Raw genomic sequence first — 15,566 nt, forward strand, 5'->3', positions numbered from 1 at the left:
ATGGTTTTCATTCACACCCAATGGTGCTCAGGGATTACTCCTGGCTCCACACTCATGGATAACTTCTGGCAGTGCTTGGGGAACCAAGTGAGATACTGGGCATTGAAACTGGGTTGACCAAGTGCAAGACAAATGCCCTACCCACTGTACAACTTCTGCCCCCTCTGCCCCCTTTTTGCTTTGTTTAGTGAAAGAACCTTGATTTACAAAGCTACTGATAGTTGAGTTTAGGCATATAATATTTCAACATCAATCCCACCACCAGCGTCAACTCCCATCACCAGTACCCCCATACTCTATGATCTCCCCCCACTTGCTGCCTGCCACCTTGAAAGTGACATTAAAATTTTGGTGGTTGAAGCTTAGATGTTATGTTTTCATTCCTTACCCAGAGCCGATTCAAACCCACAAACCCTGGCTTCCAGGGCCAATGCTTTACCCACTAGGCCACCAATGCTAGAAGGTAGATGTTATGCTTTCAGTGTTGTGAGTTTGTGCTTTGGATTTAAAGCTGTACCATCCTGGTAGTAGGAGGGGAAAGGGGAGTTTTCTTTTCTTTTCTTTCCTTTTTTTTTTTTCCTTTTCACTGTTTATTGGGCCAGGACTTGAACCCAGAGCATCAGCTAGCTGAGGCTTATGCTCTGAACTACACCCCCAACTCTGGACAGCAACTTCTTAAAATTGTTCAGAAGAGTATTTAAAGATTTCTCAGAAATGATGAATTTTACTTTATTTGAAGGAAAAAAAAGTTACAACTCAATTCAGTGTTGTGACTAATTGGCTTTTCTTTGGGTTTTAATGAAACATCATGTTCTTCGTCTGTGCCTGTGCACACACACACAATTGGCCTGTTTACCCTGAGTCCTTGCTCTGTGAAACAGTCAAAAGAACAGGGGGACTGTTTCCAAGAATGAAAGGGCAGGACCAAGCACTTTCCCTCCCACTTGGCCATGCAACAGGAAAATTACGCCCTTGGATATGACTAAGCTCCATTACCGCCTTGGACTGAAGCATCCAAGAGAGGAAAAAGTTGAATTTATGCACTTGAGCAGCTTTTGGATTCAGCTTTCTTTCCTTAAAAAAAAAAAAGAATCAGGGGCCAGAGAGATAGCATGGGGGTAAGGCGTTTGCCTTTCATGCAGGAAGTCATCGGTTTGAATCCCGGCGTCCCATATGGTCCCCCGTGCCTGCCAGGAGCAATTCCTGAGCCTGGAGCCAGGAATAACCCCTGAGCGCTGCCGGGTGTGACCCAAAAACCACACACACACACACACACACACACACACACACAAAAGAATCATAGGGATGGAGCAATAGTACAACAAGTAAGATTCCTTTCACCGGACAGATCAAGCCTTGTCAGGATTTGTTATAATTGGGCCCTGAGCAGTAGGAGAGGAGGCAAAAAAATGGCAGGAAGTGGCAATCCTATAAACAGTTCCTCCAGGTATCAGACATTGACCGTCCAGTAGGAGCTACAGAAGCTCCTAGCTCACCCCTTTCCCCCAGCACTTCTTCCCTGGCTTTTTATATTACCTGTCCCCTCCCCCCCCACCCCCGACAACTGTCATCCTGCAGCAGTTACAAGAAGTGGGGTGTCTGGTCACTGACATATCCCTTAGAGGGACAGTACTGCTTATGGCTGACCAAGAGCCTTAGAGCCTCTTTTTTCTTATAAGGATTGATTCCTAGTCAGGACTAAACTCAACAACCAAAACAGAGATACATTTAAAAAAATCGTATTTAGGACTTGAGACTGTACAGGGATTGGGGCACATGCCTGCCTGACATGTGGCATTTGGTTGTTCCCAGTTGGATCTCTGGCATGACATAGTCTACTTGAGCACTGCTGGGCCAGACCCTGGAGTCCTCCAGCATGTTGCAGTGGCCTGAGGAGCCCAGCAATGCACGGCAGGGCAGGTCCCTCTCAGGCTCTCACACCCAGTTTGGAGGATCCATCACTCAGGGCCTCCAGGCTCTCAAACTACCCTTGGGGACCGCCATTCTGAATTCTAGTTATTGTTTAAGAAAGAATATACAGATGGGGCCGGAGAGAAAGCAAGGAGGTAAGGCGTTTGCCTTACATGCAGAAGGACAGTGGTTTGAATCCTGGCATACCATATGATCCCCCGAGCCTGCCAGCAGCGATTTCTGAGTGTGGAGCCAGAAGTGACCCCTGAGCGCTGCCGGGTGTGACCAAAAACCAAAAACCTAACAAAAAAACAAAAAACAAAAAAAATAAAATACAGATAAGCAAAAGGAGGGAAAGAATACTATTCGTTAACTACCTTCCAAGAGACAAGCAAATTTACCATTGTGATATGTATCTTTCATGTTTTATGTATATCCTGTCATACACACACATGTCCATAGGCCTTATTGATGCAATGTATAGTATACAGACACACACACACATATATTATCATTTTGAGTCTCACTCAGTGTTGTTTGGAGCCTCTGCTATGTCATTGCTTTGGGGACCATATGACGTCATGGGTCAAACCCAAATACTCTGTCCTTTGAGTTTCTCTGGACTCTAAATGAAGAATTTTAGTTTTACTATGGTTTTTTGGTGGGCTGCTTTTCGGCCACTAACCGTAGTTACTGTCACTAAATATTCCATTCCATTTTTTGTTGTTTATGTGTTTTTTCATCTTTAAAATTTCAGATACTATTGATGTAACAGTGGTCCTCAAACTATAGCCCGAGGGCCACATTTTGTATTTGTATCTGTTTTGTTTCTTCATTGCAAAATAAGATATATGCAGTGTGCATAAGAATTCGTTCATAAGTTTTGTTTTTATTATAGTCAGACCCTCCAATGGTCTGAGGGACAGTAAACTGGCCCCCTGTTTAAAAAGTTTGAGGACCCCTGAATTGTAGAATATAATACAGTAGGTATACAGTGTACATGTAACCATCCTAAAATTAATGAATGTTTGTGTCAAAAAACATTCTAATCAGGTTATTAATATCTTTGTGAATGTAGAAGTTCTTTTGGGAAATAAATTATCTCAGAAAACACACATTTTACATTTTAAAGCTGTCTTAACATAGGAATTGTTGTGTAGCTCACTAAAATGTCCTTTATGGCTTGTCATTCTTGTGGGAGTAGAGATACTAATTTACTGATCAGTATGGAATGGTATTCTTTTAGCTTGCTTGTGAAAAATAGCGGCGAGGTATTTGAAGAGTTCTCCTTATTGTTTGGAATATGCAAATCCTTTTATTTGCTTGATGTAGTTACTTGTCCAAAATTTAGCCATTTTATGGCCAAAAGGCACATGAAAAAATGCTCCACATTACTAATCATAAGGGAAATGCAAATCAAAAAACAACAATGAGGTACCAACTCATGCCACAGAGACTGGCACACATCACAAAAAAGCAAGAACAACAGTGTTGGTGGAATGTGCAGAGAAAGGAACTCTCGTCCACTGCTGGGTGGGAATGCCTTGTAGTTCAGCCTTTATGGAAAACAATATGGAAATTCCTCAAAAACCTGTAAATTGTACTCCCATATGATCCAACTATACCACTCCTAGGGATATACTCTAGGAACACAAAAACACAATACAAAAATGCCTTCTGCACATCTTTATTCATTGCAGTGCTCTTTACAATAGCCAGAATCTGGAAACAGCCCAGTTGCCCAACAATAGATGAGTGGCTAAAGAAACTGTGGTACATATACACAATGGTATATTATGCAGCCATCAGGATCTGAGATGAAGTCTTGAAATTTTCCTATACATGGATGTACATGGAATCTAATATGCTGAGTGAAATCAGTCAGAGTTAGAGAGATAGACACATAATAGTCTCACTCATCTATGGGTTTTAAGTCTCACTCATCTAAGAAAAACAAAAGGCACTATTGTAATAATGCCCAGAAACAATAGAGATGAGGGCTTGAAGGATCGGCTCTCTATGTGAATCTCACCACAAAGAGTGGTGAGTAGTGTATTTAGAGAAATGACTACACGAACTATCATGACAGTGTTAATGAGTGAGAGAAGCAGAGTGCCTGTCTTGAATACAGGCAGGGGATGGGGAAGAGGGGAGATGAGGGACATTGGTGGTAGGAATGTTGCACTGGTGAAGGGGGTGTTCTTTTTATGACTGAAATCCAACTATAATCATGTATGCAATCAAGGTGCTTAAATAAAGAAAAAAATAAAAACAAAACAAAAACAAAACCCCACACAATTTGGCAATTTTGGATATAGTGAATGGAGCCCCAATTATTTCAAGGCTATGTCAAATCTTTAAGTGATGGTCTTAAAAGAAGACAATATTAAGATGTTATAAATTGTTAGTTCCTTCCTCATTCTGTTTTCTGTTAAAGACAGGTATGTACATATTATATATTACATCTCTTTTGTATTTGTATTTGATGTCTGGTCTTATAGATTTGGGTATATGAAAATTATTAGTGTTTATTACCACAGGAAAAGATTCTTATTAAATTTTGACCATTCCACTCCATTTTTTCTGGTTTGATCATAGCTGTGATTTGAGCTTTAGAGATGTGAAAATTGAGGTGTGACTTGAAGTTAGTAACCAGACTGATGTCTTGACTTTGAAATTGCCCAGTGTCCAACACTTGACAATGGATCTGTAGGCTTTATCTGTAGGTTTTATTATCCAATGAAGTTTGTATTAGATGTGTGTTGAGCACTCATAATAATAATACTAATAATAACAATATAACAATAGCAATAATACTCACAAAGTCAATATCATTATCACAAACTATATATTATTAGAATGCTCAGTGGCCCTGATCCTGTCTGTGTGGGGCACATATGGAGGAAGTGTGTGGGGATCTCACACAGGCATAAATAAAGCATTAATATTTAGACATACAGACACAGAACATTTGGAACAAGTATGATCTCTTGGGTGATTTCTTTCTTCACCCAGTAGAAGAGTCTACCTTGGTAAAGTACCCTCCTTAACCTCCATGTAGGAAGACGACCTGCTCTAGATAGGCTCTTGTGTCTGAGATTGTGTCTGGTACACTGGTGCTACCAGAAGGTGCCAGGATTGGGCTAGTCAAAGACTCACTGTTGAATCACCTTAGCCCCACAGGACCAGTCCTGCTCATGACCTTGGACAAAACCACAGGGAAGAGTTCATGGCTCCTTAAACCACACCTGGAAGAAGCAACTCACTAGGCTATTTAGACTCGCTTCAGTCACACTAGTCTGCTTTGTAGATAACAGAACTTGGGCTTCCCTGGGCAGGGCTAGGAATATCCTCCTCCTTGCCCTCCTTCCTCTCCCCTCTCGTCCTCCCATACCTTCCTTCTCCTTTCCTCCCCCTCCACTCTTCCCTCCCAACATTTGCCTACATTCCCATTTTCTCCACCACTCCCCTCTCCCTTTCCTCCTCTCCTTTCCTCTCCTCTCCCTTTCTCTTCCCTCTCCTCTTTTCTTTCCTCCCCTCCTCTTCTCTCCTCTCTTCCCCTCCCCTCTGTCTTCTCCTTTCTCTTCTCTCTCCTCCCCTGCATTCTCCTCTCTTTTCTTTGCCCTCTTCTCTCCTCCTCCATCCTCTCCTCTCTTTGCCCTCTTCTCTCTTCTCTCCCTCCCCTCTTCTCCCTCTGTTCCCCCTCTCCTCCTGTTTCCCCTCTTCTTCCCTCCCCGCAATCCTCCTCTTCTCTACCCTCTTCCCTCTCTTTTTCCCCCCTCTTTTTGGCACACCTGGAAGTGCTCAGGGATTGCGCTCAAGGATCACTCTTAGATATGCTAAGGTTCCATTATGTGGTGTTGACAATCATGTCTTGAGAGCAAACAAAGTAAGTGAAAACACTTGTCAACAGCTTGCAAGGTGCCCTAACATTACTCCCTGTCTCTGCTCCATTTGTCTGCTCTTGACTAGGAATTTTCATCTGAAACATCAGAACAGGTAAAGAGATAAGTCTTCGTAGGCTTTGTCAGGTAGTGAGATGCAGAAAAAAATGCCCTTAAACAGGGGCTGGAGATGTAGTACTGTGGGTAGGGCATTTACCGTGAATCGATACGACCTGGGTTTGAGCCCCAGAATCCCACATGGTCCCCTGAGCATCCACCAGGAGTAATCCTTGAGTTTAAAGCCAGGTGTGACCCACAAACAAAGCACAAAACAAAAGCCCTTAAACTCTTCCCAGTATTTTTGCTTTGTCATCCTGCCTCTGTCTTCTAGGTTGCTAATGGAAATAGAAAGGGCCAGTACTGTGGGAAGAAGTAACCCTTCTTTAGAGAAAGGAATGAATGCCTGGCTTTAGCCTGAGATCGAGTTTCTGGCCACTTAGCTGCCTTTCCAAAGACTTTTGTTCATCTGGTCCCTTGATACTATGGGTGTCTTACATGGAGCTATGCATCATTTTGCATCATTTGAATGATGTGTGTCCTATTCTGAACCATCCCATTATTGAACATTTGTGTGATTTATTTTAGTTATTTTTTTTGTTTTCAGATTGTGAATATTTTCCAGCTAGCTTTTCTTTCTGTGGATCTTGGTAACTATCGGAGAGAGTGAAAGGCATGTTATACCAGTGCTGACTGATGTGTTGGAAGTAGACATTTCTCCCACACGACAGACAAGCTGTCGTTAAGGATTTCAGCATTTCATTGAGCTCTATAGCTGTTTATATGAAAAGAAATATAAGATATGGGTTCTCTGGCTGAGAGAGCTAGAGCCAGAAGAGAGAGGAGAGAGACTGCTCCCTGATCCTGAGTTCTAACTAATAACCATGTGATATTCACAGGCTTAGATGTTTTTTTTCATTTCCCAGTGACCATACTAGTCTTGGGGCCTGCACTGCACTACACATAAGTTCCAGACTTATGAGAAGCTGAGTGTTGTCTTAGTTGTGTCCTTTAGAAGAAAACTACTCTTGGTGTCTACCAATACCCCCACTGGAAATAGAGGTGCAGATATGAAACCTAGTTTCTGAAGAACTAAGTCCACAGCCCTGTAGGAGGACCAGTTGCACATGTGCCTGACATCGCAGGAGAAAGTCTCCTTGCAGAGCAGAAAGGACACTGAGATGACTTGGGTAACTCAGTGGGTGTGGATGTTGGTGCTTCCATCAGTATGGTCAAGGAAGGGCCAAGAGAGGAGGGGGCTTCCTAGAGAGGTCTAGACGCAGGCAAATTGGGGTTACAGTTGGCTGATTGGAACAAGGAGAGAAGTTTATGTTCTTATGAACAGATGTTTGAAAGAACTGGTTTGAGGAGGTCACATTCATTCTTTTCCTTCTTGATACAAATAGATTTTAAAAGACAAAATACAAATGACAATTTTATAGACAGAATAAGTCTTCCTGCAACAGTTTAGTTTGAATAATTTTTTTTACAAACTTCCACCCCAGATTACTCAAGATTACTGCAATATTCCATGACTCTTCCTTCAAACTATGCGATCTTTTCTCTTAAGAAAAGGGAAAGTAGAATTAATTTGTATTTTACCAAAAAGTGTGCTTTTCCTTATTGAGTGTGGCACTTTGGGTTATACTCTAGTCACTGGAACCTAACTATTATTTCCCGTGAGTGAAAATATAACAATTCTGAGACAAGTGGAATGTTCTTGCTACCCATAACAATGAGTGAATAAAATCCTTGTAGATTTAGGTTGATTACGGCAGTTTAATTCTTGGTCTTTGGAACATTTCTTATCCTTAAATATTTATTATCTTAAAATTTATTTATTTATTATCTTGAAAAGATATCTTGAATGTTTAAAGTTCTCATATATCATGGGAGTTAAACCCATCCAATATCCAATCTTGAACTTTAAGATATATTATTCATGTAAAAGTCATTAATTTCATGTAAAAACATGTTTCTCACATGATTATCTTTACATTTTGCAGACGGTACCAGAAATTGCAGAAGATCATGAAACCCTGGTAAGAATTTATGGCCAACTGTTACATAGAAAATAATAACTTCTTTTTCTGTTACCTTGTCATCTGAACTGTATAACTATGCATCTAGATGTTTTGTGTTAAGTGGTGTTTTTTAGTTTTCTTTTAGATGCTTTTATAAACAAATTATTTAAAAAATAATTTCCCTTTTTATTTTCTTTGGGGCAAAAGGGTATTATATGTTGGCCACAGGCAATCACACCAGGATTACTGCTATACTGGAGCAAGGCTGGATATCGATTTATGCACTACTTTAAACAAAAATGTTCTTTTTCGGTGGCCCATGTGATGTTCAAAGTTGTCTTTGATTAAATTCATTGATTAAGAATCAGGTTCACATTCAGAAGTTCACATTTGAAGATTAGGATGAAAAGGATTTACATCTAATACAAGAAAGTGTTCCATTACTCATCAAATTGGATGGCAATTATATTTAGAGATCCTAGAATGCCTTAAGAATTTTCCATATTTAGATCCTTTTGTTGATTTTCACTTTTGCTTTCTATTGTTGTTTTGGGCCACAGGTGACATTGCTTATGAAGGTGGAGCTCCTGATCCTGGCTGTATGCTTGTTGTTGGTCTTGGTGTTTGGGAACAAGGCGGGTTCCCAGGCCTTCCGCTTCCAAAGCATGTGCTGAGCTATCTCCTTGACCTGTTTCCTTTTGCATCAGCTAAACATGAATTCACATAAGCAGACGCTTGGGAAGATAAACACATTTCTATTTGTGAGAAAGTTAAATAAAGTTTTAGTTTGAGAAAGAAGATTTAATGGTATGCAAAAATGCACGCCATATTTTTTAAGCCATGGAGAAAAATCTGATCTCTTTCAATAGAGGACAAAATTTTTACATCATTTATGTTTCTTAACCCCTTTCATATAGAGGAACTATTTCCAGCCATTTAATTCTAATGAAGTACAAAGCTCTGTTGAATGTTTAGGGTAAAACGTCTCAGGTCTTATTTTGATATGGTTTTCGTTTGTTTGTTTGTTTTGTGGGGGGCCACAGCCAGTGGTACTCACGGATTACTCCTGTCTCTGTGCTTAGAAATCCCTCCTTGCTCGGGGATGATATGGGATGCTGGGGATCAAACCCACGTCCATCCTGGGTCAGCCACATGCAAGGCAAACGCCCACCACTGTGCCACCACTCTGGCCCCTTGATATGTATTGTAACACAGTCAAAACGCTTAATGATAATGACAGTAGGGCCCATCTGTTAAGAGAGTTATTTCCACTTGAAATACCAGTCAAAAGTTGATGCCAAACTCCTGGTTCTGGTGAAGGTAGAACCGTAATCAAATAATAGTGCAGGGAGCAATTCTTAATTGGAAAGAAACATTGTAAAGAAAAGTACTTAGAAGCAATTATGTTGATTTAAATAACAATGGAAAGCAGACAAGAAGAGGAGGGGGATCCAGTCCTTGATGAAATTGGTATTTACAATTCACTCCCTGAGAACAGCTGTTCATCCAGAGAGCAGGAGACGGCAGATAGTCTCAGTTTTGGGAACTTAAGAGGAGAATCATCTCTCTCTCTCTCTCTCTCTCTCTCTCTCTCTCTCTCTCTCTCTCTCTCTCTCTCTCTCTCTCTCTCTCTCTCTCTCTCTCTCTGTATGTGTGTTTCTGTGTTTCAGTGTGCATGACTAAACTTCAAGAAATCTGATAAAATCTGTAATTAGAAATGGAAAGAATGAATGAATGCCAGCTGTCATTCTGTATGATCTGGTTTTGGCCATGTTAATAGGATATACACCAATAGTCCTTAAAAGGCAGCAGAACTTGAAACTTGGCATTATTTTATTTTCTATTCAGACTACAATGAACAAACTATTAGGTATGCAAAGAATAGGATAAGGTGACTTATAATTAAGCGGAATGGAGAGTATGTAGTAAAAAGCAACCAAGTTATCAATAGGGTAAAATGACCCAGGTATTGGAATTAACAGGCGAGAAAATGATTGTGACATTTTTTTTTTTTTTTTTTTTTTTTTTTTTTTTGGTTTTTGGGCCACACCCGTTTGACACTTAGGGGTTACTCCTGGCTATGTGCTCAGAAATCGCCCCTGGCTTGGGGGGACCATATGGGACGCCGGGGGATCGAACCACGGTCCGTTCCTTGGCTAGCGCTTGTAAGGCAGACACCTTACCTCTAGCGCCACCTTCCCGGCCCCTTTTTTTTTTTTTTTTTTTTTTTTTGGTTTTTGTGATTGTGACATTTTAAACTCTTTTGTTACTAAGATAAAAATATAGAAGTGAGTCTAGAACCACAAAGACTAACTTCATCATAAGTCCCACCCCTGGATCTGTGCAGATACTGAGATCTCTAGACACAGAGGTCTGATTGTATCACTCAGGACAGAACAGAAGTCTTCCAAACACCACAAAAGCACCACCGGGAGAGTAAATGATCCTGAACAGAGTCTATAGTTGATCCCATGACAATATACTCCAAGGAAGAAGAAACCCCATATCTCTTAGGCCAAGTGAATTCCTTTTCGAATGACCCCAATATTTACTGTGCCAGGGCAGGAGGGAAAAAAACACAAAACATTGTTTATTTTTTATATATTATTTCTTATGTTCATTTATTATTATTATTATTTTTATTTACCTATCAATTTTTGGTCGATTTCTCTGTTTGGGTGTGGTTATTGAAGCTGTTGTCCCCAGTTATACCTATTTTTTTCTCTTTTTTCCTTTTCTTTCTTTATGTGCTATGCCATCTCAAGAACATGGCGTTTTTTTTTTTGTTTGTTTGTTTTTTGTTTTTTGTTTTTTGTTGTTTTGTGGTGCTTATCATTATTGTTGGAGTCCTCACTGGATATTTGACACTTCTTTTTGTACTGGTGGAGTGTTTCATCTTCTTTTTCTCCTTCGTCTCTCAAATCGATGATGAGAGCCTCTAGAAGGATTCCGCCCATTTTCAGAGTATTAGACTTCTACCACAGTTTATTACTTTTCTCTTCTTCAAACAAAACCACGCAACTTGAACTAGCTAGTCCTGCCTCCCAATTAGAGGGGGAAATAAGGGAGGCACCAAGACCAAACAGGTGCAAGACTACTATGTAGTAGGATAGGTACATAGAGGACCACATATTCTAGCAGCCCTGGGGGTGAGGGAAGAGGAAATGGGAGGTAGGACAAAAACGGAGGTGTAGGGAGGACAATTTGGTGATGGGAATCTCCCCTGATTTTATGTAAATATTTACCTAAAATATTATTGTCAACAATATGTAAGCCACTATGATCAAAATTAAAATTATATTAAAAAATATAGAAGTGAGGCTAATGATATGGCACAGCAAGTAAGGTGTCCTGCACAAGGCCTATCCAGGTTTGATCCCCAGCACCACACATATTAATATACTTATAAGCAGCTTAGAATCTAAAAAGAAAATTTTATATTTTATATGTGTGTATAAAGAAACTGAAAATATAGGGGCAAGGGTGGTTGTACAGGAGGTAAAGGCACTTTCTTTGCCTGTGTATGACCCAAGTTCAATCTGTGATATTCCATATGGTCCCTTAAACCCACTAGGAGTGATCCCTGCAGAGCTAGAAAGAGGCCCTGAGCACTGACACAAATAAACAAACAAAAAAAAACACAACAAATACTTGAAAGACAGTAAAAAGAAAATATATAATTGCATCTTGTTGCTTTTCATGTCAAACCCCTCTCTATGTAAATCAAGACAGACTCTGATGACAATACATAACATTTCTCCTTATACTCCATCACAGATTGAACAATAATATTTTCATATGATTATATACAAAAAGACCCTTCAGCAAATTTAGTAGCTACTTATGATGCAAATTTAATAATTTCAGAATTATCCTTAAGCTAATATAAAGCCACTATAAAATAATAACAGAAAAATTTAAAGTACTTTTTATAAGTTTATTAAAAGAGTAAAAAGTTTTAGCATCATAAATACAGATGTGGAAAGCCTCAGCAGAAAAATATCAACTGTGAAAAATTGGAAATTGAAGGTGTTAGAGAAGATAGTAATCTTTGAGATATTTTAGCATAAATTGTCCATTGTATAATATGTAGTGGGATAATAACAATTGCAAATGTATTTCATTTTTATAGGGGTACTAGAAGAGAAAAAAGAGCAAATGGGCCACAAAAACATTTGAGGAAAAATTGGCAGAACATTTTGAAATTTGATGAAAACATAAATTTATAGTTCTAGGCAGCTCTGTGAAATAGAAAAAATATAGAGACAATTACAGCAAAATGGATTCTTAAGATACTAGGATTAAAGAATGGAGACAACCCCAAATATCAATACTGGGAGTAAAAGAGAATATTACTATGAATTCCACTGATGATAGATAAAAAATAAAGATATGTTAGAAATAACGTTATGTCAATACATTTTAACCTTTAGACACCAAATATATCAGCTGAAGAAACACAGGGCTTTGCACTTTGTTGTAACTTGATTTGTTAATCTGCCCTAAGGAGCAGATAATGCCCATCTCTCTCTTCACTTCTCAGTGGAAGTCCCTGGCAGTTTGTATGAGGTGATCTTACAATCTTGGACCAGAGAGATCTAGAGCAAGTCTCTGAACTTGCACATGGCCAACCCAGGTTTGTTCCCAGCACCATCATCTATGGTTCCCTGAGCACAGGCAGGAGCCATCCTTGAACATGGAGCCAGGAGTGAGCCCTGATCATTGATTGCCCTGTGTGCAATGCTCAAAAAGCAAACATCAAAAAAAAATCATACTTTTTCTTTCTTGGCAGTCCCTAGCACAATGCCTGGTCATTCGGCCTGTTGTGCTCCTCTGATTGCAATGTGTTTTCCTGCAGACTTGTCATATCTGTTTTCTCTCTCCATTGGATTTTCACACTCAGTCTTGCTATCCTTCCTTCCTTCCTTCCTTCCTTCCTTCCTTCCTTCCTTCCTTCCTTCCTTCCTTCCTTCCTTCCTTCCTTCCTTCCTTCCTTCCTTCCTTCCATCCATCCATCCATCCATCCATCCATCCATCCATCCATCCATCCATCCATCCATCCATCCATCCATCCATCCATCCATCCATCCCAGGTACTTCCCAACCTCCTTTTCTTCCACAAATCTTACTCTCCTTTCACTCTCAGCTTTAGCTTCTCAAGGGACTAAATTGATTCATCAAACTAGCCTATGATAAAAGTGAAAAATCTGAACAACCACATCTATTAAAGAAGTGAAAAACCTTTATGCAAGGAAAATTAGCTTCAGTTTTCACCGGTTTTTATGCTGGTGAATTCTGTGATCTGCTTTCAGAAATACCCAATCAGCAGATACATTGTGCCAGAAGAGGTGTCAAAGATATCCCCAATTATTTTCTAAAGTCAAGATTACTCTGATACCCAACCCTGACAGAGATAATATAGGAAGTAAACATAGATCAGCATTCTAATAAACAGACGTACATAACTACAGAAACATATGACACACTTGAGCAACATATGGAAAATGATGCTTTACCAACTTCCATTTACAAATTAATTAGTTTGGGGATATAATGGACTGCAGGGTGATCATATTTAGTATTCTTGTAGATATCAGTAAGTGACTGGGAGAGTAAGCCTACAATGAATGTTAACTCACTAAAAGTGAGATCATTTACCAACATGTAGAAATACTGAATTTTTACCTGAACTAATATAACTGTATGGCAACTATGCCTCATTTTACAATGATAATACTTAGTTATCAATGAAGATTTATTTCAGAAATGGCTTGAAGATTGAAAACCAGTTACTTTGATTTAACATTTAGCAGAAGAAAGAAAAGAAAGGAGAAAAAAATAATAAATGCAGAAAACCTTTTTATATAAAATTTCAATATTCACTCAAAATTTTTCACCATGAGCCAGAGAATGCAACAGGTAAAGCGCTTGTTTTATAGGTGACTGATGCAGGTTAAATTCCTTGCATCTCATAAGATACCTTGAACTTGTTAAGAGTTTTCCTTGAATGCAGAGCCCAGAGCAAATTCTGAGCACAGCCAGGTGCAGGCAAAACAAAACAAAGCTGAACAAAAACACTATAATAAATAATAATAATAAAAAGGCTGAATCCCACTTTTCTCTCAACTTTGGAGATAAGGCAAATACGTTTGCTTCTTGCCCTTCTGTTTAATATTTTACTGGTGTTTTTACCCATAGGAATAATTTAAGAAAAAATTAATAAAGAAGGAAGAAATCAAAACAACTTTATTTAGAGATATGATTGTGTTTGTAGAAAATTCTAGGGAATCCAAAGAAACTACTTGCTATCATAAGAGTACAGATGTTAATATAGTAACAGAAAACAACTAGAAAATAATATTTAGAATTATTATTTACAAATTATTAGGACTACATTTGACAGCGGATATTTTTTGTTTTGTTTTGTTTGTTTGTTTCTGGGTTATGCCCGGCAGCGCTCAGGGGTAACTCCTGGCTTCACGCTCAGAAATCGCTCCTGGGAGGCTCGGGGGAACCATATGGGATGCCGGATTCAAACTGATGACCTTCTGCATGAAAGACAAACACCTTACCTCCATGCTATCTCTCCGGCCCCGACAGGGAATATTTTATCCATGTTCACTGAATCTAATATCTGTTCACTAAGAGAATTAAATTAGATGCAAGTGAATAGAAAATATACTACCAGGTGAATCAGAAGACCTGGTGTTCAATAGTTTCCCTCTACCCTACTGATCATTACAGTCTGTTTCTTATGAATCCTGTAAAAATATAATTGTGGTCCAATCTATAAACTTAAATGGAAAATAATAGGATCTAGAATGGACAAAATCATCTTGAATAAACAACAGATCAATTGAGGATTTCATTAATTAACTTCAAGACTCACTATAGAAGCATAATTAAAAAGTATACTATTAGCACAGGGGATAAGCAGATCAGGGAAATACAATGAAGAGTTGAATTGATTCACAGTTCAATTTTAAACAAAGGAGCCGAAGAAAAAGTTGACACGCATTCTACTCTCATTCTGAAGACAAAAGAAATTCCTTTAAAGGGTTCTTTAAGAACTCGTACATTTCACTTTTACTAAAAATGAGGAAATATATGGTAAAACTCAAAAGGCCGGTAGAGCTGTTTATATTAACTTCGGCAAGTAATGATATATCTAGTAAGATTTATTAATTGTTTTAAAAGTGAGCTTTATTTCCAACTTTCTCAATTTCTGAATTGGATGTGCTTTATAAACCACATTCAGAAACACTGTTACTTCATTGAATTAGCAGCATAAATTTAAATGACTTGAGATTGGCTGAATTTTGCTGGAATGAAGATGGTTGACTGGGTGTATTCGAGAAACATTTAGTTGAGTCATTCCAGCACACATGGTATGTTGGCTGCAACACAGATCTCGACCAGCATGTTAAGTTTACAGTCAGCTTAATTTGTGGCAGTCGGTACAAAAAATCCTCAGCTTAGCACTTTATGTATTTAAAAAAGACATGTAAATCAAACAAATGAAAATGCTCCTTCTGTGCTTTGCTGTTGCTTCATAATTGCAGTTCTCTTTTGTGTTGATCTTCTGCACTCAGCATTGATTTCAATGTGCTTATGCCTCTTCCTCAGGAGCCTGAATTATTCCTCTGTGAGAGGAAATCAACACCCATGTTCAGGTCTGATAAGACCTTTG

At 39.0% G+C, this 15,566-nt stretch overlaps 1 protein-coding gene across 2 annotated transcripts in view; it reads left to right on the forward strand.

Moving 5' to 3' along the window:
* The window catches only part of ELMO1 (engulfment and cell motility 1), a 514,761-nt gene that overhangs the window by 78,035 nt on the left and 421,160 nt on the right, over positions 1 to 15,566 (forward strand). For both annotated transcript variants that reach the window (XM_049781864.1, XM_049781865.1), the window contains exon 6: positions 7,859 to 7,894. In XM_049781864.1, the coding sequence (XP_049637821.1) occupies positions 7,859 to 7,894 (36 nt within the window). The remainder of the gene's footprint in view (positions 1 to 7,858; positions 7,895 to 15,566) is intronic.

Source organism: Suncus etruscus, chromosome 10, assembly GCF_024139225.1.
Source record: "Suncus etruscus isolate mSunEtr1 chromosome 10, mSunEtr1.pri.cur, whole genome shotgun sequence".
Classification (NCBI taxonomy): Eukaryota; Metazoa; Chordata; class Mammalia; order Eulipotyphla; family Soricidae; genus Suncus; species Suncus etruscus.